Source organism: Polypterus senegalus, chromosome 5 (genome assembly GCF_016835505.1).
Source record: "Polypterus senegalus isolate Bchr_013 chromosome 5, ASM1683550v1, whole genome shotgun sequence".
NCBI lineage: Eukaryota > Metazoa > Chordata > Cladistia > Polypteriformes > Polypteridae > Polypterus > Polypterus senegalus.
In genome coordinates, this window is record NC_053158.1 from 39208148 (window position 1) to 39232511 (window position 24364).

At 37.8% G+C, this 24364-nt stretch overlaps 1 protein-coding gene across 2 annotated transcripts in view; it reads left to right on the forward strand.

Moving 5' to 3' along the window:
* The window catches only part of LOC120530220 (regulator of G-protein signaling 20-like), a 144577-nt gene that overhangs the window by 113409 nt on the left and 6804 nt on the right, over positions 1-24364 (forward strand). Inside the window, exons 3-4 of one of the 2 annotated variants that reach the window (XM_039754510.1) lie at positions 19930-20007; positions 21804-22038. In XM_039754510.1, the coding sequence (XP_039610444.1) occupies positions 19930-20007; positions 21804-22038 (313 nt within the window). Of the gene's footprint in view, positions 1-19917; positions 20008-21803; positions 22039-24364 lie in introns of both variants that reach the window. The other variant, XM_039754509.1, reaches the window with a different exon arrangement.

Genomic DNA, 24364 nt, shown 5'->3' on the forward strand with positions numbered 1-24364 from the left:
TTCTCAGATGGGATTAATGATCCTCTCTCCAGTTTTATATCTCCTATCCTACAGCTACATCCCAACTACTATGTTTAAAAGAAAAAGACCACTGTCCATGATAGCATTTTCACATGGTTTATGAAAGTATTTCTACTCGCATTAAAAGGACAGAAAGTGCATATGACATAACTGTTTGCATACACTGGGTATGTGCAAGTCTGTGTCCACCCTGGCCATCGGACCTTACTTATTCGATGTTAATTAATATTGACTTATGTTTATTTTTTATTGTGTCTTCTATTTTTCTATTCTTCATTTTGTAAAGCACTTTGATCCCCATTTTATTTGTATGAAAATGTGCTATATAAATAAATGTTGATTGATTGATTGATTGATTGTCGAAAAGGGACGGTAATGCAGTCAGCTATGGGATTTATCATAAGACTGTAGCCACAGGTAAATTATTTGCTTTCTGTGCATATATTCAATAATCAAGCAGTTTAAAATGCAATTTTTTGTTTTTGGTACACTTTATTAATACCCAATGGGAAATGGTCTTTTTTTTTTTTTACGAGACATTTTAAATATAAACATAATAGTTTGGACATAGCACAGGAGCTGATGTCTTGTGATGAAATGCCATCCCATTCAATGTTAGTTACTGCTGTCCACCCAGTGCCATCTCCAGCTCATCGCGACCTTGTAATGTCCAAAAATGAATCAGAGACTATTTGGATGTGTGTCACCAGTGAGAAATCATTTAGGGTCTTTCCTCTCTCTTCACACAGATAGTGATTAGCAAAGCAATTTGCACAAAATTGAAGTGGCATAAACAAATCAGTATTCACAAAATAAATTGTACTTTACTTTCAGCAAAATGTATGCCATTCACACAACAAGAAATTCATTGAGTTCCCATCATTCTCATGCATTGATTCTGCACTGATTTGCCTGTCATTCAGTATTTAAAGCAGCGTTTCTCAACCTTTATGTATTTGCGACCCCAGTTTTCATCGCGCCCCCCTAACGTTTTTTTGAAAGGAACCCACTAATATAAATTTGTTCTTTTTTATCCATTCTTCCATTTTCCAACCAACTGAATCCGAACACAGGGTCACGGGGGTCTGCTGGAGCCAATCCCAGCCAACACAGGGCACAAGGCAAGAACCAATCCCGGACAGGGTGCCAACCCACCGCAGGACACACACAAACACACCCACCACACCAAGGCCAATTTAGAATCACCAATCCACCTAACCTGCATGTCTTTGGGCTGTGGGAGGAAACCGGAGCGCCCGGAGGAAACCCACGCAGACACAGGGAGAACATGCAAACTCCACGCAGGGAGGACCCGGGCAGCGAACCCAGGTCACCTAACATGCCACCCTATTCTTTTGTAATTAATGATATATCATAGATGCATATTTTATCATACTTAACTTTTATCGACATTTATCTAACTCTATAATTATTTTTCTAGTATCAGAATGTAGTTTAAGTTAATTTGTTTGGGTTTCAATAGATGTTATTTTCATATTTTTGATTCTTCTTTTCTTTTTTTCACATTTCCGCCCCACAGTTTGAGAACCACTGATTTAATGAAACATATCAAGCAAAAAAAAAAAAACTGGATATCCTCAATTAGGATTGGGTGGATGCTAAGTAACAGAAGTGGGTGAGGTTTGGTATCAGCAACATTCAGAGTTTTCCTGTGGAGATAGCACACTAAAACAGAGGTGTGTTATAAACAGAATTGATTTTACTGATATGGTACCGATTACATGCTTTATGCAGTTACAGAAAAGAGCACAGGTAAACAGTGTGAATGTGGCTTTGGGCTTTAGGGGGTTTTCCAAAAAAAAGAACAAACAAAACTGTAAAACCCTCAAAATATCCTTTAATATGTTTTGTATTTGTGAAATTATCTCCAAAGCAGTATACAAATTGAACCTTGCCTGGTTTACTTGTCACTACTGACCATAAACCGTGGGCCTCCGAGTCTAAAACAAATGCTTATCCTCCTTACCTAAAGGGCAATTCAATTTAGCTTAACAGGATAAGCTGCCACCTTTGACTTGGAAACCTCACGTTTATGCCCAGCCTCTCAGTGTGTAAAGCCGATGTCACATTACGCGACTTCTAGTTGTGGATTATGTCAGACTTGCTGACTTCAGGTTCTGATCTCATCACTGTCAATTTAAACAAGTGAAAATTGCTGGGCAGGCCATTATTTACCAACTGAATGCCATTTTTTTTAGTGTAGATGTTGTTGTTCTTCTTCCTCTTCATCTTTTCTCACTTCTGTATGGAGTCAATGTAATTGATCAACCTTCTCCACTTAGATTGTTCATGCACCTCCTACTCAGTCAAACTCTTTTGCTTCAGATCTTCTTTTGCTTTATTCATCCTTCTCTGCTTTGGCCTCCCTCACTTTATCTTCCCCTGTACTTCTCCCATCACTCTTTTGCCCTTGTATTCATTGTCTGTCCTCATCACATATCCATACCATTTCACCCTACTTTCCTGTACTTTCTTAGATATCTCTCCCACTTTTGTTGTACCTCTTATTCTGCCCTTTTGTAACTCCTCTCATCCATCTCAATAACTCATTTCTGCCACATCCCTTTACTTCCCAGGTCTCCGCTCCATACATCACTGCTGGTCTTATCACTATCTTATAAACCTTTCCTTTCACCTTTGCCTTAATTCTTTGATCACACAATGCTCTTGATACCTTCTTACAATTGTTCCTGCACACTGCACTCGATGGGTTATCTTGCCATCTGATTTTCTATCTTGGGCTACCACTGACCTTGGCTATTTAAATGTATCCACTATTTTCAGAAGGTCTCCCTGCAGACTAATTTCTGAATACTGATCATCATGTAACCCCATATGTTCTGTCCTCTTCCTATGTATCTTCAACCATCTATCTTCTAAAGTCCTTCTCCATTCTTCCAACTTCCTCTCCACTTCCTCTTTTCTGTGCTACACAGCACAATGTCATTAGCAAAAAAAGCCTGCACTGGGAGATTGTTTTTTTACTTTCTTGCATATGACGTATAGGGACACTATTGGAATCCTCTAAAAGTTCCATTTTGAGATTTTGATTAATCTCGATGTTTTAGACGTCCCTGAGTCCAAAAATACTATTTTTGGAATTATGTCTGTTTGTTTGTGTGTATGTAAACACAATAACTTAAGTATGCTTTTACTTAGGTCAACCAAATTTTAAATACAAGGTTTAGGTACAAAACATAAATTTCTGTCAACATTTGGGCTATTTCCGCTAACCGTAGTGTTTTTTTACTTGAATACATACTCAATTTTTTTTTTTATTCATGCTGCTGTAGTGTTCGATTTATTCAACTTTACTTTTATAATAATTGTTCAATATATTATTAATTTGATTTGATTTGTTGTTAATGGTTAATTAATGTACATAATATGAAATATAATCATTGTCTTGCGGTCTTGCGGTTTACACCTCAAATATCCATCCCCATATCTGAGTATACTAGAAAGTCTTGGGGAGACCACTCCCGATTTTTTTTATCCAATGCCTCAACACACCCATTACCAGATCTAAGGGGTAAGGACTTAAAGAAGAGCCTTGGTGCAGACCTCCTCTAACTGGGATCTTGTCTGTTACCCCAACCCTTTTTGATACTTGGAATACACAAATCTGAAAACACAATCTGACTGGGATAGTTTCTGGCTCCTTGTCTCTGATTCTAAGAGTGTTTTGCAAATGGATGAATGGAAAACGGATGCTTTCAATAACTTTTAGCACTCTGTCAGAAGGATTCAATCAATTCATTGCTATATTTAGAAGAAGTCATGAAGCTCTTGACTCAGTGGGCTCATTAATTTTAAAATGTGAAAAATATTATCATGCAGTAAATCAAGCTTTTTTATATATTGTGTTTCATTTTTTGTTTTCCCATTCTGCAATTACTAATCCTCAGAAACAGAAATATGGATGAATCTTTTGAAGTGAAAGTGATTATTAAGTTCTGTCATAGATAAGAGCCAATTGATAATATATTTATGACCAGCACATTTTCATTTTATTGTGTCTTTGCCAGGTTTTTTTGTGTTTAATTAACAAAGCAATTTTCAGATGGTGGCATGCTGACACAAACTGGTTATGTACAATGCCTCATATTTTGTCAGTTCTGAATTTAAATCCAGGTTACTGCTTGTGAAGAATTTGAATATTGACCCCAAGTCAACAGGAGTTTTATTGTCACACTCCAAGACCCAAGATGTGAGTGTTGGGTTGGTGTACAAATCTGAATTGGCCCTGTTAGACTTATTGAATTGATGAATTGGCAGTACATTTAGGGTTCATTCCTTTTAAAAGGCTCATCACAAATGTATAATTTTAATAGCTACAGTATGTATATCATCACTTAGTTAATAGATATTGCTGCAAAACACACGTATCTGTAGTTTATCAAGATAGCACACAAACAAGGGTGACGGTGTGAGGATGCACATAAGTGTTTGGTTCCCTTCAAGGACACAGGCCATTCAGAGGCGTACGAATCAGCCTCATGCCTCAGTTTTCAAATCAACCAATCCTGAGGTGGTCCTCGAGCACTATAAGAGAAAAACTATTGATTGATTTATTGGCCAGATTATGTAAGGATTCTGTAGGGTTGAGAAAATTCATAGAAGCACTTAATGGTAAAAATGTACAACTGTAGTTCTGGCAGATGCTTGCACACAGTTAGAAAGAGTATTCACCTGCTTAGAGAGAGCCATGAGGTTTGGCCTTGTGGAACTGCTGATAAGCGACCACAAGAAGTCATCTTTTGACAATGTTTAGACCTCTTGCTGGATATCTGATCAGTTGAGCTTAACGTCAGTGAGGAGAATAGTACTTACTGTCCTTGTTTGTAAATATCTATATAAAGATAGATTGAACTACGATTGTTTGAGATTTTTGTGAAGGTAATCTAGGTTTTGGTGGTGGACTTCAATTTTTGTGTCTGATTTTTCACTTTTTAAATTTTCTTTACATCGTTTTCTGAACAGCATATATTTGCGGAGGAAGCAGATCTTTTGCATGTTTTTTCTTTTTCTTAACCCATTCAATTTTCAGCTACTGTATATAGTCACTTGCACATATTTAATTATTTGCTAATTTTTGTGTCTTAGCAATGAAATATCTCTCTTTATATATAAAATCCAACAACTGTCTAGTCTGTCTGTCTGTATGTCTGTCCGCTTTTCACGAGAGAACTAATTAATGGATTCATATCTGCTTTTTTTCTATAATTTGCTTGAACATTCAGGTTGATTTTGTGAATTATCTAATCACGCTAAGTATCATAGTTCGCTTGCAGGAGCAATTTATTCGTGCTAATCTGAAACAGAGGCTGTGGGCCAAGGGGAGTGGAAAGAGTGATGTCAGGATTGGGGAGTTGGATGGGGCCATCCTCACTCACATGCCAGCCTCTGTTCGCGTCGTTCTACCTCTTGCAAGAAATACTTAACGGATTTAGATCAGGTAATTTCTATAATTTGTGTGAACATTCCGGTTGACTTTGCGACTTCTTTCATCACGCTAAGTATCATAGTTCGGTTGTGGCACTGATTTATTTGTGCAAATCTGAGAGACAGGCTGCAGGACCCGAGGGGAGGGAGAGATGGGACCTCAGGAGTTGGGAGCTGGGCAGGGCCATCCTCACTAACACACCAACCTCTGTTTGAGTCAGTCTACCTCGCAGCACGCTTTGGAGTGTACATTACCTCCACTTAGCTAGCGATACCTGTTTGTTTATTGATTTAAAAAATTTGTCCTGTTTCACTACTACATGGGTGGAGCTGCGGGGGACAGCTAGTGTTTAATAATTGTTAGACACTGTTTTGTAAATACTTTTCACTTGCTATAATAAACCAGAAGTTCTTTGGTCACAAGCGACATTCTGGCCTGTGTGTCAGTCTCTCCAATTGGTCTGTTTGGTTACCACTTCAAATGTCTGATTCTGTACAAGGGTACCATTTCATGGGGCATCAAATTCCTATCATGAGCCCGGTGTTGCCAAGATATCCTCCAGGCTTCAAGACTTGGAAATGGATAAAGCAGATACAATAATGGGTGGGTGTAGTTTATTATTACTATTACTAGCCAACCCGCGGCGTACCATACGCCGCATAATCAGGCCGGTTTTTTAATGATTTTTAAGCACAGGGAGAAAATTAACATTTTAAAAATCACTAATGTAATAAATCAGCAAGAAAAGCAACATTGTAACAATGCACGGAACGAACCAATAAACAAACGTCCGTGACTGAAAACTGGCGGACCGTCCTCGCGCCTTCTCCTGCCAGACAGAGGGATGGGGGCGCGCGGCGCGGAAGTTGGAACGGGAGGAGAGGAGAAGGACATCCATTCAGCTCCATCCATCATGCTAGTCTGCTGATTTCTCGTTCAGTATGCACTGCCTGCTCATGTGCCCACCTCCAACTCATCACTTAAGTCGTCGTCTTTATACAGTCCAGATGTACGTGTGACTGACGTAGAGTTTTCATTGCTCTGTGCGGATCTGGCTGCTTCTCTATATATAATCCACCAAGACACCCGACCACGGTAGTAGCGAGGTGGTTAGGGGGGTGTGTACACAGGGTTGGGACGTAAGCAGTGGGAGTGTATGAGTCGCACTTAGTGGGAATTCCACGGTTTGCAGCCCGAATGGGGTTCAACGGCTTACCCACGCCGGGTAGACACATGCTCAATGTCATGCATAATTATTTATTGAATGCTAAACAATTCTGGAAAGACGCCGTTGTCTAAAAAGGGAGGGTTTGAGGATACAACAGAAAGTGAATGAAAAGATGGAACTCTAGACTTTTCATTGCTCTGTGCGGTTTTGGCTGCCTTTGTATATATAATCCACCAAGACACCCGATCATGGTAGTAGCGAGGTGGGAGGGAGGTGTGAACAAAGGGTTGGGACGTAAGCAGAGGGAGTGTATGAGTCACACTTAGTGGGAATTCCACGGTTTGCAGCCCGAATGGGGTTCAACGGCTTACCCACGCCGGGTAGACACATGCTCAATGTCATGCATAATTATTTATTGAATGCTAAACGATTCTGGAAAGACGCCGTTGTCTAAAACGGGTTGGTGTGAGAATACAACAGTAAGTGAATGAAAAGATGAAACTCTGGAGAGAGCAAAATACAACACAATAGTGAACCCGCGGCATAACAAACGCCGCATAACTATTTAATGATGGTTGAACACTTTTGGAAAGATACAGTTGTCTAAAAAGGGAGGGTTTGAGGATACAACAGAAAGAGAATAAAAAGATGGAACTCTAGACTTTTCATTGCTCTGTGCGGTTTTGGCTGCCTTTCTATATATAATCCACCAAGACATTCGACCATGGTAGTAGCGAGGTGGGAGGGGGGTGTGAACAAAGTGCAGGAGCCTCTAAGAAGACGCATGTTTGTCGCGGATGCGAATTGCTGTATGTAGCGTGTAAAACAGTTTGCTATGGTGCATGTGGTCGTAACCGAAAAGTCGGTTTTTAAAGACTGCTTACTTCATTGTGCTTTAACCTCAGTTGTAAAGGATTGTTTTAAGGATCCCATGGGATACCCCTTGCAAACCATTTCACATGCTGCAAATGGCGATTCACCTCCGCGAGAAACATGCCTCTATGAACAGTCAACGTAGCTCGGAGGTGCATGACATGCAGATGACATTAACCTGACCTGCACTGCATGTGCCCTCTATGACAGACGAATATAAATGACGCAATTTTTTCTATGTCGGCGCGTCCGAGTTGGTGGCCGTGGCCCTGCGAGTTGTCGTCGTATCCAATGGGCTTGGAGTTGGTGGGCGTGGCTCCTTCCTGCGTGTGCCATAGGTGTCTCACTTGTCGGCGGCTTAGTGAATCCACGCCCCTTCTGGCTTGCTTACCATGGTTGTCTTGCCTTAGTGAATTATATATATAGATTATTGTTATTTATTTTTACATTTTTAGAGCGTTATATAAAGACAAACAAATGAAAAAGCCTTAAACAACACATTGGATACAGGTGCATTCTGAAAGCCAAAAGGACAACCCTCAAAAGTAAAAACATAAATCTGCCAACTATCATTACGTATTGCTTCCTGATCAAAATTTCAGACCGAAACCAAAAAGCCTGCTGGTGCCAGCTTAAAAGAGTACTGCTGAAGAAGGCGAAATTATATGAGTATTTATGAATGCACTTCCTATTGAACTAATCAAGGAGACTCTTCTTCACCATAAGCTTTACACAAATTAGCCCTGACAGCTATTCACTTGCATTTTGTAAGCTAATGTGCATTTTCAAAGAAGAGCAGCAAAATGATGTGATGGCACAAGCACTCTTAAAGATGAAGTGAGGGAAAGCAGCTGCTCTTGAATCCTGCCTCTGAGACGTCCTCACAAGCCATCGCGGATATCTGGGGGCTGAAAAGAAATAGCTGGTGCTCTGATTTGTCAAGCAGAAAGCCATCTGCCAGCTGAGTTGGTGAATAGCGAGCAGCCGCTGCACATCCCCTAGATAACTGAATCCACTTAAATCCCCTCCCCTGTGAATGTCAACTTTTTAATCTTTAGCTTCCAGATGTCTCTAGTTTAAGGCACTCTGTCACTGCCTCTGGCATCCTGGAAGTGACTCCTTTATTTCTTGGGTGGGCTAGTCCATCTTGTGCCCTAAACAAGCTATTTTGCAGGTGGTCTGAGGTTTGGCAAGATGTTCTACAGTTAGCACCACCACAAGGGATTAGATGTGGAGTCCATCTGAAGGAACTTTTTGCACCAACCAGAATGTTTTTCGTTATGTGTAAATAACTAACAGCTTCACACAGAACCAAAAGGAACTGCACCTCTAGACTCCTTCAAGATTTGGCATACATACTTAATAATAAGAATTTGATCAGCTATGCTAAATTTTAATATTTTCGCAGAAAGACATAACAGTGAAAATCTGGAGTGTTATGAAAGGTTTGTCACCTTTGGAAATGATTTTTTTATTAAAAATGAAATGGTGTGAATTTTTACATAAGATCGTTCACTTGGTATGGATTGCCAGTATGAAGGCAGAGGATTTACTGAACTGGAATATGTTTGGTAACGATATCACAAACATGGTGAAAAAGGTATTATTATGTAATAACGTATGTTTGTGTTTTTTGTATTTTTGCATTATTTTTGCATAATTTCATGGATTTTTGTTGTGTATAATTATTCAGTGTCTTTTTATACAGGCCTCTTATTTTGTATGTTTTGTGGGAGGAGCCGCAGGAAACAGGGTCCATCACAACAACAACATTTATTTCTAAAGCACATTTCCATATAAACAATGTAGCTCAAAGTGCTTAAAAGATGTCAAAGAGAAAGATTACAAGAAATAGGAAACAAATAAAATTAGGCAATAATATTAAAATAATAAGTAACAGAGAGAGAAAAAAAAAATGAGTCTAAATGATCTTAAAGACAGATAAATATCAAATTGAAGAGTAGCGCCCTTATATACAATATCATGAGGTACGTCTGTAAAGATGAGTCCAGTGATAAGGTCAGATGGGCGAAGGAAGGAAGGGCAAAAAAAAATCCAGTTAGGCGGGAGCAAAAAAACAAAATCTGCAGGGGTTCCAAGGCCAAAGGACCACCCTGGGCATTCTACCTAACAAAAATGCTCTTAATTCAGGCCCTCTTTGTTTTCCAGGCTGCATAGGAGAGGATTTGATGAAGTTGGCCTCGTGGTCAGCTGGAGCACCCACCTTCATTCCATCATCACTGGTGGCTGCATGGTGTCTTGATCGGGTGGTGGTGGCACAAATTGCCAGCAGAAAAAAGTGGAAATTAGTAAAGATAACAGATCCCTGAAGAATATGATAATTCTATGCCCTCATAATCTATTAGGGAGTACAATTAAAATGTAACTATGACAAAGCCCAATTCAAATAATGGGTTTTTAGCTCTTTTTTTTTTAATGTTCCACAGTATTAGCCTGGCAGATTTCTATTGGTAAAGTATTCTGGATTTTAGGTACATAACAGTAAAGGGCTGCTTCATCACTTCTTTTTAGCCACACTCTTGGAATTATAAACAGGCCACCATGAGAAGATCTAAGGTTACAACTTGGAGTGTAAGGGAAATATAGGATGAAGCAATATCATTTAAGGCTTTATAAACCATTAGTAGTATTTTTAAGGCAATTCTAAATCAACTCCCCTGAGCTCTACCTCTAATTTAGGCCATGGTTGAGTAAACTCAAGTTAGGAGAACATTGCATCTGTTTGGAGTTATAGTGAGCACTGCTATTTTCTTACATTTTTTTTCTGTTTTCTCTGGACTTCTTGCAGCTGTTTAAGGATTACCATGTTTTGGAACTTGTCTGTTTAGGATTGCCTCTCAAGCAGCTCATTTTTGCCTTGTTTTGCTCATTTGTTTTCTTGTTAATTTCTCGTTTTTTTTAATAAATCCTAATTCATAAAGAGGCTTTGTTTGCTCTTGTGAGACTTTTGCTTTATTTTGGGACATTTTTGTATTGTTTATGCCAGCTCTCCTTCTTTGATGACTGCTTGGCTGGAAGCCTACATGTCATAGTATTGTGTAAGCTTGTCTAGGCTGGCCAGTGAAGCCTCTGTTCTGATTTCATGCTCTTTTTTGGGAGCCCCACGCCCATTTTGTTATGTCTGAGACTTCATTTACCGTATATACTCACGTATAAGTTGGGTTTTTAAACCTGAAAAATCGATCATAAAATCAGACCCCGACTTGTACGCCCATTCAAAAATTTTTTTTTTCACCTTCTTGCCTCCTCCAGTCTTGCATCAGTTTCTCAGATGCATTGAATTTTGTTGCAGCAGCATAGTTACCAATTTCTTTCGCTACTTCAATTTTAATTTAAACCCAGCTTCATATTTTCTTCTGATCGAACGCTCCATCATAGATAAGGGATGCTTTTACGATAAAGGTGTATGAGGGTGTGAAATACAAAAAATACAAATTAGTGCAAATGTTGCTTCGGAGTAGTTCGGGTATTACCGTGTGGTCATGTAGGCACAATAGACAGAAAAAGAGAGAGGTTAGGAGCACACACTGATACAACGCATTGCTGCACCCACATCTCTCTGGTTACTCTCTCAGGTGAGCGATAACATATCATAATCCCTTGTACCAGTTCACAGTTTTCCACATTCGACTTATACGAGTGACATTATAAAATACCAGAAATTATATGGTAAAATCAAGTCCCAACTTATCTGCGAGTATGTACGTTAAAAACAAATATGAAGCCTCTAAAAGACCCACAAACGAGACCAGGAACTTTAATTGCCCATCCAAAAGAGGCTTACCTCAAGTAAGCCAGTTCCCAACTACCACCTGCAGCCTCCAGCCCAAGCAGGCACCAAAATGGAAAATTGGCTTTAAAAATTGAAAATACCAGCCCCAAAATGTCTCAAAAGGGAACAAAAAACCATGAAACTCCTTATTTGTAGCGACAAGACTCACAAAGAATCTTTATTAATGAAGGTATTGCCTAGAAAGGGATTGAAGGCAAACGGTTTCTAATCCCTGATCTGATAGCAAAATCCAAGAGAGAATCAAATTAAATCAAATAACCCTGAAACTCATGAACAACAATTCTTACAGTAAACTTCAACAGAAACTCAATGATCCACTGAGTCAAATATGAAGCCAGACAAAGGAGCCAGCAGCAGTGACATCAGGGTGGTCCTGCATCCTCAAAGAACATACTGCGTTGCAGCCACACGACTGGCTGTTTTGAAGACTACCTGAGTTAACATGGAGGTATACTCAATAAACTGGCCATTAAGTAGGTTTTTATGTCTTATTTGTTTCACCCTTCTCTTACTTGTTTTATTTCCAGCACTTATTTCTATGTAAAATAAACAGCCAACATTCCATTTTTTTTGCTCCTGACATTCCTTTATGTGTTTTTTTTTTTTGTGATTTATTGATCCGGCCGAAAAAAAAAAAAACAAAACCAAAAATGAATATAGTCACGTACTTAAGTGACAACTTAATGATCTACTTAAGTGACAACTTAATGGACAGCGCCTTCAATAAACTTGCCCATGGGTGTCAAGGCCACCATATGGCACAAGATTTCATATTACTTAAAGTTCTTATCTCGAGTGATTAAGTTTGCAAGTCCAGATGACTTTATTCCCAAGATGCTGGTTTCAGACTTTTTTGGTAAAACCACAGGGCATGGAATGAGTAATTTGATCATTTTATTGTCTTTCTGTGTTTAGACTTTAAGGCTTGGCTTACATAATTTCTTTTTCATTTTTCTCCGGAAATACATATTCGTCCCCTTTTAATATTGCATTTACAAAATGTTTTATATATTTATATATAATATATATGAAGAATTGTTCCCATTATGGACTGTCACCACAGACTATTGGCCTCAGTCTTATTTCTAAACTTGGTAGCTCAGACTCTGAATACAAAAATGTGTTATAGGAATTCAAAAAATGGATGTATGAAGGTTGTTTCAAGCAGTATGAGACATTGAAAAAATAAATGTCTCTCTGCATGTGTGGAAGCATTTCACTTATTTGTTACAGAGGTTTCCTGAAAGCAAACATGCAGAAAATGTTACATTGTGAGTAAGTAATTCAGGCTTTATGTGCAGAGTATTGCACAAACAAATGCCTCCATGTAAAGCACATGACCTCTGCTCAACATGAGTGAAATTCTTACCGTTTAAGCTCTTTAATTAATACGATACTAATTGGCTTCTTCATTTCCTTTCTCCCTTAGGATGTTGGATAGCAGGTCAATACTAGTCTTCTGTTGTGTTCCCCAGGTGTTTCATAAGCCTGCATGTTAAGCTTATATTGATATTTTAAACGCACGCTCACATGTCTGTGAATTAAAGAAATTAGCTTCCCGAAAACAAGTGATCCGCTTAGGAGAGATAATTTGCGTAGATTGTATCTCATAGGTCTGTTCGGTCAGTGTTTACACCAATTATCCACTGAGGTGCCATAGAGAGGATGAATGTCGTTCAACAATATTCTTTTATTTGTGAGACTCCTAGTATTTTGTTAGGGAAATGTAGATGCATTCATTTTCTGAACTTATTTAGTTCAATTTTTAATCACAGACACAGATTGTAATATTCATCCTTTACTTTTTGTAAAATTACTTTTGCTTCAGTACATAAGGTGCTTTCCCACTGCAGAAATTTTATTTTCAGAAACCAATGAGTTCCTGTATGATGTAGACCCTGGCAACTTTCGAGTGTTTGCATTCTCACTGCACAACAGGAACTGTAACCTCTAAGCAAAATATGTAACGTGCAAAGGTCATAGGTTAATCTGAAGACGTCATTTCAATACACAGCACTACTGCTAAAACAATGAAGAATGAGGTGCTGTCAGTTCTTGTGTTTAGCAAATGCATTTATTGCTATTTTAGAGAATCGATTAAAGGATTATCTGACAGGATTAAAAAACAAAGGAACGCTAGAGCGCAAAATAGAAGATGACTTTTACATTGGATTGCAGAGATACAATATTCCCATGCAGAAATTAGAATCAAGCCAAAAAAAATGGCAATATGTACATTCATTCATACATTCATACTGTAATGAAATTCACACTTCAAAATAGATGGTGCCAATGCTTGTGGTCAACCAATCAGCACCATTAATCACCTGAGACACACGATAGTTCCTGGTTGAATAAAAAGTACATGCCCTTGAAAAGGAGCTTGAAAAGTCAACTGCAAATGGCCTGAGTTCCTGTGGTGGGAATGCTACAAAAGTTCCTGAATTTCTAAAATGTCCCCGGCTTCTGAAAAAGAGTCTGTGATGGTAAAACACCTATTGATTACTTTGCTACCTGCTCTTTGTATAATGAGTTTTTCTTTAAACCTTTCTTTATCATCTGCCTACAGTTTTCTGTCTTCCCTTCTCTTCTCCCTCCATATCTTCTTCTGTATGGTAACTGTCTAAATGATCAATGTTGTCAATGCTTACTCCTACTGCAAGCTTTATGTGCAATATCCTAAGTAGTTTGCCTTGTTATGTTCTTTAAATTCATATGATATTAAAGTGTATTGTCGTGGGATGAGTGCAACACCTTAAACCTCACAAACACAGACTCTACCCACACAAGCACACACAAGTCTTGACTGTTACTCTGTACTTGAATCATTAGAACATTAGAACACTCTAGACAAGAACAGGCCATTCAGACCAACAAAACTCGCCAGTCTTATCCACTTAATTCTAAAAAAATTCAAGTCAAGTTTTGAAAGTCCTTAAAGTCTTATTGTTTACCATGCTACTTGGTAGCTTATTCCAAGTGTCTATGTTTCAAAAGCCTTCTAATGCTTGTGAGAAATTTACCCTTGACAAGTTTTCAACTGTGCCCCTGTGTTCTTGATGATCTCATTTTAAAATGACAGTTTTGATCCACTGTACTAATTCCCTTCATAATTTTAAACACTTCAATTAGGTCACCTCTTAATCTTCTTTTGCTTAAACTGTAAAGGCCCAGCTCTTTTAATCTTTCCTCATAATTCAACCCCTGTAGACCTGGAATCAGCCTAGTCGCTCTTCTCTGGACCTTTTCTAGTGCTGCTATGTCCTTTTTGTAGCCTGGAGACCAAAACTGCACACAGTACTCCAGATGAGGCCTCACCAGTGCATTATAAAGCATAACCTCCTTGGACTTGTACTCCACACATCGTGCTATATAACCTAACATTCTGTTAGCCTTCTTAATGGCTCCTCGATATTCCACTTAGAAACTCACTAGCTTTGGCATGAACAGCACAAGTGTGTACTCACATATAACCTACCATAAACCGAAGGCTACCTTGATTCCCATGAATAACCTAGACATATGGAAGCTAGCATAACTTGGTTAAAACCATTTAGCAGCAAATGATATTTTGTTCTAAATGTGATGTCCACCCAATTAAGGCACCCCCCTTAACCTTCCGACTCTATTGGAAAAAGAGAAAGTGGTCATCTTCACTACATTAGGTGCCCTGTAATTACTTTATTACTTCAATTACTCTTAATATAAATACAAAAAATAGAAAATTTAGAAATTTTAAAAGCAACATGGCATATATTAAAATAGAATAAAACCAGTACAAGAAAATATAACAGAAAGTATAAACAGATAGTAAAATCTGGATATTGTTTAGATAGTTTTTAAGAGTGTCTGTTGCTCCATAATTGTGATTTTATCACTCCAGGATAAAAATAAACATTGATGACTAAATTGGAGAGCTGTTGCTTTCTCACTTGGCGATTTAAATATAATAGCAGACAGGGTGCTGTCCTGTCCGGTTCCAACATCCTCAGGTGTTTCTCAAGGTCTCTGGGAATTGGGCCCAGGGCTCTAATTACTATTAGTACCACTGTGGCTGCCTTCTTCTGCAGCTCTCCATTTCCATTTTCAAGTCTTGATACTTGGCAGTCGTTTCCATTTCCTTCTCTCTTTTCAATCCAGCTGGGTCTGGGGTTTGCCAAGTCTATCAGTCACACCTGTATCTTTTCTTAAACAGGGATGTATGGTATGTTGTGTTCCAGGGGCTTGTCCATCAGGACCTTCAAGTTGGAGATAATTTTGGAGTAATCTTTCTAAAGCCCTTTTCCCACTTCATGCTCTTGCTACTTGTCAGAAGCTGGGAAGCTTTACTTCTTACCCAGGTTTCAATGTAGTATTTTTGCCACTTAGACTACAAGGCAAGACTTGTCTATCTGTATAGTGTTGCTGCAAGAGCTGACTGGTTGGTCCATGGTCTCCTACTTCACCTTGTATAGCTGGCACTTAGCTGTCCTCTCCAGGGATGTTTATTCTTGTCTTGATAATATTGGCAAGCAGTGCCTGGTCCTGGGTATTCAATATTATGCCTTTTTTCCTCAATGTTGACGAACAGTGCCAACGCAGCTGTAGTCTTGCACAAATATCTTGTTATTTAAATTATCAGAATTATCAGTGTACATCATAAACAAAAAAATCCAAAACCTGACAGGTATGACTTTTTGAAATAAACACAGGACTCTTGACCAACAATATATACAATATTTAAGCAATAAAAGCATACATTCTGTATACTTCGAGCCTATGACTGGATAATTGTTATGTGGATTATGCAACAAGAGTAATGTGAAATTCTTTTTTTTTTTAACTTTTTTTCACAAATGTTTTTCACATTGTTTGCCATTGTAAAGCTTTGTCACTATAGGCTTCTATTATATCATAAACGTTTCTCTCTCCATTTTGAAATAAAAACATGATATTACATTTTTTTCCCAGCCATCACTAGAAAACTACACAGGATAAGAAACACATAACAAATATAATTTTTGAGAGTATTCCTTTAAGTATGTGATCACTTTTTCCTAATGAAAAGAATGAAGACAAAACAGATGGCCTTTATGAACAATGTTGCACATCCTCTCTCTGACACACTAAAACTGAAGACTTTCAGCCAGCTGATTATTTAACAAAACAGGCAATAGAATAATTTAAAAATATTTGCTATCTCTTGTCCTACGTGAATTTTCAGCACCTTTCCTCTGTGTCCTCATATGTCTGAACGTCTCTTCACCGGTGCTTCCTTTCTCAAGCGTGTTCCCATAAAGCCTGTTTCTCAGACTCTGTCATTATTTTTGAGGAGCCTTTGTTGCCTCCTGTTCGATTTAATACTTTCCATCTTTGTTGGCAACTCTCTCAGTGCGTCTCCTATGCCCTTTCTCCTCCTCATGTGTCACAGCATGTGTTCCATTTGCCTTGGTAGTCGGATGGCAGAGCTTGGAGTCATATCACAACCCAGTTGACTGTGTTCCAGTTAAACATTCAGAAAATGATATGAGTGCTTCAAGGAGTAACCTTGTTGTGCTTGCTCCATCTGAATAAATAGCAGTTAATAACAGTGAGTGGTGTTTTCTGGATCCAAACATTGTAGCAACATGTCAACAGATTAGTGTTGTATGAACGACTGATCTAATAAGACACAAATAGACAGAAGTGCTAATAAACAGAATAATTCTACAGCTTTCACTAAAGTCTGAGGTGTATGTCACCATTTTGGATTGATGTCATTATCTGCAGTCGGAGAAATTCGGATTTGACACACCAGCTCTGAGTATAACATTCGCATTCCCTCCTTCAATCATGTCACCAAATTAAAACTGGCCAATCACACCAAAGCTAAACTGACCAATCAGATTGGACTGGAAACACAGAATGTTTTATTATATAGTATATTATCTTAATATTATTAATTGTATAAGCCTGGATTTTTCCTAGCTAGGCATTTCTTGAAATTTTCAAATTTTCATTGATTACGTACATGAAGTACGCACATATATAACAAAAATGAACGGATACGTCATTGTTGCACAAGAATTTTCAGAATTTTTTTTTTTCAGACTACAGATTGATGTTTCCATCTCATTGTCTAGTGGAAAGGTGCTATTATTTCTAGGAAGGCAGAACACTGTCTTGTTACAGAGAGAAATTTATAAGCAGGGTTGATCTTAAATTCAGGTGTAGGTTTTGTGTCTACAATCAACATTTAAGCTACTCTGGGCCAGATATTCATCTTTAACAACTTCTAAATCCATTTAGTGTAGTTTTATAATTAATATACAGTACAGTTACCATAAGAACAGTGTTGTTTATTTATTTTTTCACTGTCTACTGTTTTCACTCTTGCCAGAATTTCAAGGAAAATTAAATTATGCCAGAAATAATGGATCAGTTTTGTCATCTGTTGTGCTCTACATACATTTTCGAGATTCAGTCTCAGGGTGTGAATTTCATTGAACTGATTGACCCTAACTGCAGCAAAGGTTTATAACTGGAGACTACACCTCATTCACAATACCATTTATATATGTGTCGTATATGCTTTCACTAGGTTTATCTCATTTTATTGTTATACTAAAGAATATTATTTTGGTTTCAAAAATGAAGTCAATAGCACACATTTAGTGTTTGCTGATTCATTTTCAGCAATGAAGTACAGTAATCCCTCCTCGATCGCGGGGGTTGCGTTCCAGAACCCCCCGCGATAGGTGAAAATCCACGAAGTAGAAACCATATGTTTGTATGGTTATTTTTATATATTTTAAGCCCTTATAAACTCTCTCACACTGTTAACATTATTAGAGCCCTCTAGACATGAAATAACACCCTTTAGTCAAAAGTTTAAACTGTGCTCCATGACAAGACAGAGATGACAGTTCTTTCTCACAATTAAAAGAATGCAAACATATCTTCTCTTCAAAGGAGCGCCGTCAGGAACAGAGAATGTCAAAGAGAGAGAGTGAGATAAAAGCAAGCAATCAAAAAATCAATATGTGCTTTTAAGTATGCCGAAGCACCGCGATAAGGCGGCATTTTGTAGAGGAGCGTCCGTATCTTTTAAGCAAACAGCTTCTGTGCAAACAGTCCCTCTGCTCACAACCCCTCCGTCAGGCGCAGAGAATGTCAGAGAGGGTGAGATAGAGGCAGAGACAAGCAAACAATCAAGCACCACGCGGGATGCATATCTTATATCATTGAGGAGTTTTAGTTAATATGTATTACATGCTCTGATTGGGTAGCTTCTAAGCCATCCGCCAATAGCGTCCCTTGTATGAAATCAACTGGGTAAACAAACTGAGGAAGCATGTACCATAAATTAAAAGACCCATTGTCCGCAGAAATCCGCGAACCAGCGAAAAATCCGTGATATATATTTAGATATGCTTACATTTAAAATCCGCGATAGAGTGAAGCCACGAAAGTTGAAGCGCGATATAGCGAGGGATCACTGTACTCCATTTTAACAGCTCCACTAACTGCACATTTTTATGACTAAGTGCTTATGTTACAGCATCACATGTCGCATCATTAGAAGGATTTGCCTCATGCCTTAAAGTACAGTATAATGAGCTGAGCCACACAGATGTCTGGCCAATGTGGACATTTTGTAGTATTAACTAAATGATGTTTTTGTTTAGAAAGAAATGAGTGCTGCTCATTTTATTACCATTGTAGATTAGCCACTGATAGAGAAAGACACTTGGTTCTAAACTTGTTTCAGTTTTTACTTCCCGAAACTGTGGTTGGCAAAGATAGCTCAAATACTTCCGTTTTCCTTGCTTCTAACCAAAGACATGAAGGTTAGATTATCTGTTGGCTCAAAACTGGCCCCATATGAGTAAGTTTAGTTGTGTACAAGTGAAGTCTGCGACATCCTTGTAATTTAAAGGTTCAGGTTAGAGGATGGACATGTCTGACATAATTCATGCAACTATGTTGATTCTTGGGATTTTTTCCTGCTCTTTTCTGGCATCTTTTATGAAAATGACTGCATTTCTTTCACACTACCATTTTTCAAAGCTCTCACGTGAAAGAGTTCTTTTTGCTATTGAAAGATATAATGATATAACATGACTGTTCCCTTTTAAACTATTTGGAATCGTAAATAAATTATTGTGCTGTTTTCGTTGAGTCTTCTAAATTATTTTGAATATTATACAGCCATACACAACTTGTGCACCAAGCAATATAAAAAGTTGACGTAAAACAGTATAATTTATGGTTGTATTTACAAATTCTTTTAGCATTATACTAAATACCTAGTATCACCAGAATGATTATAAAATACAGTTTTAGAAATCTGCCTTTAGTATATAATGCCTTAATGCTGAGTTCAGAGTTAATGCATGTTAATTAGATATATTTATTTTTTCAAATGATATATTTAGGTGTCATTTTCATGTTTTGATGTAAGCGACTGAATTTATCAAAAGTGTAAACTCCAAATGAATTTGCAGACTAAAGTGAAGTATTCACGTTATTGATCTCAGCTCGTCAATTATTTCTGTTATGATACCCCTTCACTCTTCTGTACCTGGGTAAAATGATTTGTTTACTACCTTGCAGTCTTACTGTTAGGAATGAAGAAGGAGATGAAAGGTCCAGAAGAGCATCCCATGAAATCAGAACTGATGACACCCTCAACTGTGAAGAAAGGTATGACGCTTTTCTTGTTTTTCGGGCTGTGGGTGACAACAGCATTGCATTGTTGTTAACTTTGAAACAATTCAATTTTAAAAAGCCTGCTCAAATTGTTTCTATCTTGAATTCTCCTGTTCCTGAAAAGTCCACCTACAGCATATGCACTTTGAAGAGTTTCACTCTGTATGTGTCAGGTTCACCTAAATAATGCAGTTTGTTTGTTTTACTGTATCTATATTTTCACTCTTATATTGGTGAAATCATTTTGTCACTATTTTGTATGTTTGCATTTTATAGGTGCCACCATTTTATGTGTAAGTTCTCTCATGGGTGCCATCATTTTATGTGTTATCTTTTCATTGAAGCTGCCTTTTTGTGAATCATAAAATGATCTGGCAGATGAAGTCGTGTCTGTAATATATGGCAAAATAAAGATAATGACTTAGTGAGTAAACTTAGTTCTGCCACTCTTCTTGTTTTCAACAACTTTAAATTCAGTGATTTCCCTAAAACTTTACAAATGGGTTTTGGTGTATCAGCTTTTGCTACACCTAACCTCATTTGAAAAAAAAACTCTCCAAGGGTGGTCGAGTCCCACTCTGCTTTCTGCATGTGGATCATGTAATCTTCACAGAAGGAGCTAGTGTAACATTAGTACAGTGAGAAATGCCACCCATGAAGGTGAAGCTCGCCAGCTGTTGAACACAACCAAGTGCAACTTCAGAGTGATGCCACCATCACTCTTAAAAACAAAGGTGCCAAAGTGGTTCTTCAGAGAAGTGCCATAGGGCAACCATTTTTGGTTTCCAAAAGAACTAACCACATGAAGGAAGGTTCCGGAAAGGACCTTTTCTTTAGATCCATTACAGGCTCCAAAAAGCCAATAGATGATAACAGATTTGTGAAAAAAACAGTTGGTACATGACTTTTAAAGGACTCCTGCTGCATACAAATAACAGGGCAAGTTTTCTTGATCTCTTAGTATCCTGCTACGCATTAAATATTTCTGTTTGTTTACATATCAAGAACCTTTTTCAAAGGCCAAAGAACCAATTTCATACATAAAGAACCCTTCCCAGAATGAAACGGTTCTTTGGTTCTACAAGCAACTACACAAACCAGTAAAGTGCCATTAAAGAACTAGTATTGTTAAGAATGTCCATACGGTTGTTATCAACATGCCACCTGCAAACATAAAATGTATTATTATTAGTAGTATTATTATTTATATAACTATACCCACCATTGCAACACATTTTCACAGTCCATGTGTGTATTGCTGCCTATCCTGTGAGGGTGTATCACTTCTGACACCTGAGATATACACATTTGCAAATCATAGAATAAAGCAACAATCTTGTTAGCATATTTCTATATTCATTGCAATCGTGAAGAGAAAGAAGCTGCCATAACTTAAAATTCATTTTTCACTTTCGACAGAAAGCTGTATTTGGGTTTAATGTATCACTCTTAGGCTCCTGTGTTATTGCTTTTCTGGGCTGTGCAGAAGTGAACATCTTAGCAGTGTTTCAGATGACAGATGAATCCACAAGGTGGCGCAAAATCATCACTCAGAATTCAGACTTCATCACGACACTGTGATTAGTGTCTTCCAGAATGATTCAATTGAAGTTTATAGCGGTGTACCGTATTTGAAGAACATTTTACATGGCATTCCGCAATATGCCTTATTAGAAAACAGCTATGGACTTCTTCCTATCAAGATATTTTTGCATGATGTAGGAGCAGGCTAATTTGTTTCTTACATGCTTCCCACTAATTTGTTTCTCTCTCTTTCTTTAATGTTAAAGTGCAAAGCCTACTGTGGAAGATGTGCGATCCTGGGGACAGTCTTTTGACAAGCTGATGAAAAATCCTGCTGGCCGTAACACATTCCGTGAATTTTTACGAACAGAATTTAGCGAAGAGAATATGCTATTTTGGCTAGCTTGTGAGGACCTTAAAAAGGAAAACAATAAGAGTGTTATAGAAGAGAAAGCACGACTAATATATGAAGACTACATTTCAATTCTTTCACCAAAAGAGGTGGGTCTACTTTATGGTTATATCATACAAGATAAAATGAAACTTGAAAGAAGAAACTTTTTTCTCATCCATACACTGTCTGATTTTGATTATAAGGTGTCATTTAAAATTAAGCAGTGGTACTTTTTTATGTTGTGTGCAATTGTTATTTTATTCATTCAGGTGTTCTCAACTTTACTCTACCATACATAATCTGTAATAATCTGATAAATAAGATCATCTAATTTATTCCCCTCATGCTTTGGATCATTTGATCTGGTTGGTTTTTCACGCTTTAAATTTTTTTTGCACATTTGCAGCATGGTGGCCCACAGCCTCCAGAGCCCAGTCACTCTCAGTGTGCAGTCAGCACATTCTCCATGCCTACATGAATTTCTGCCCTCACACTTTGCTTTTTTAATTGAACTGTACTGGTCAATTTTATTTAAGGCCATAAATATGCCTTGTGTGGCTGTTTGTGGATGTGTGTCCTGATAAGGACTGGCGTCACACCCAGGGTTGGTCTCTTCCCTCATGTTCAGTGTCCCTGGGATAGGCCTGGGTCCCCCCCATGATGCATTAAGTAAGCTTGAAGAGGGATATATTGATGATTTGCACTTCCAAAAAGCTCAAATTAAGTATAGTATGGTCTCTAATTAGTATTTATTCAATAGCATGTGTCGTCAATATTCTCTCTTTATTATTATAATTTATCAAGTAAAGAGACGTTTGCACTTTGATATACAGAACTACAGAAATGTACAAGTTGCTGTTTCTTCATTCCACTCTTTTTTTATATATTTGGGAAATTGACTTGTGTCACTTCACATCAACATGTATATTATTTTTTTGCATTATTATAACAGTGCTGGCCTAAAATATGTATCATGTATCTACAGTGGATTCAGAAAGTATTCAAACCAGAATGTTTTTCACATTTTGCTTTGTTGCAGCCTTATGCTAAAGTCTTTTAAGTTAATTATTTTCCCTCATCAAACAAACCTCAATACCACAGAATGACAAAAATGAAAACATGATTTATACACTTTTGAAAATGTATTAAAAATAAATTTTGTTTCACTTGAATTAGACTTTGCATTCACACACAAGAAATTACAAAATTGGAAATTCTAAGATAGCCATAGCTTAAAAAGACAAGCAAGGGTATAGCCATTGCTAGTAGAGGTGCTACCAACATATTGAAGCTCTTTGTGCAATCCCACGTAAAAACATTCAGTTTTTGAAGTTAATAAAGTTCAGGATGGCAGAGAACTCGATCTTATTGTAGCAGTCAAGGAATCTCGGAGACGGAGCCAATTTTTCACATAAACTGGTTCAGTTATTCATGTTTTTCTTTAAGGAGCACTTTAACGAAATCTGCATAGATACTTGGGGGGGGGTCTGTTATTTTCTTTTGCAAGGCACCACATGCCATGATGTAATTCTCCTTTTTCCTTTTATGCTGTTTTGAAATTATTTCCAGAAATATGCCAGGTACAAATATGATACCATTCCTTTCAATACTCATGTTAGAAGTTAATGAAAACATTACGTGAAGCCATGATTTTATGATTAAATATGTAGAAAAAATAATGTAGCTACCTTCAAGTGGAAATGAAGATACATGTTGCTTTTTGAACGACATATGTTACGAGTTACCATGACAAAAGCATTCACATGTGCTCGAACATTGCCTTTTCATCGACATTGAGGCTGAAAGTTGGAATGCTTAGGATACTGTTTAGTAAGCCCTCTCCTCTTGAGCACCACATTATCTACTGATTGGGATTCCCTCGCCCGGTTTGTAAATTTGGCCCTAGTACAGTACCTCATTAATACCAGGAGAATCCTTAAAGGCTGTATTGAAATGGCAATGAAGTGTGATTTTCGGACCAGTGTTTGCAGTGCAATAAAAGTTAACATGTGCAGTATGCCGACTCCAAGTGTTCAGACATTTTCACTTCAGTGTGGCCCGGCCTTCAGGCAATATGCTCCTGTGGATGAGTTAGGTAAGCTAAAAGAGAAAAAGAAGTATTGCTACATACAGCATAACACCACTCTCCACTTTGCAGAAAAATGGGTTTCTCTTGTGGAAGCCCTCAGCATTAAACATTTAATATCAGTAGAATAACGTCCAGTGGTAACTGCTGATGATAGATGAATCCTGCTACGAATTTAAAAAACTTTTAGGAATTAATTTAAAGGGTGTGGATAAATAATATGGTTGGATTTCCTTTGTTCTTGAATGACAGCCATTCACCTTCAGGCAATATTAGGTTTAACATCAGCCACTTACACCATAAACCTGGTAATTGTACAAAAAAAATGAAAAATCCATCATATTAAT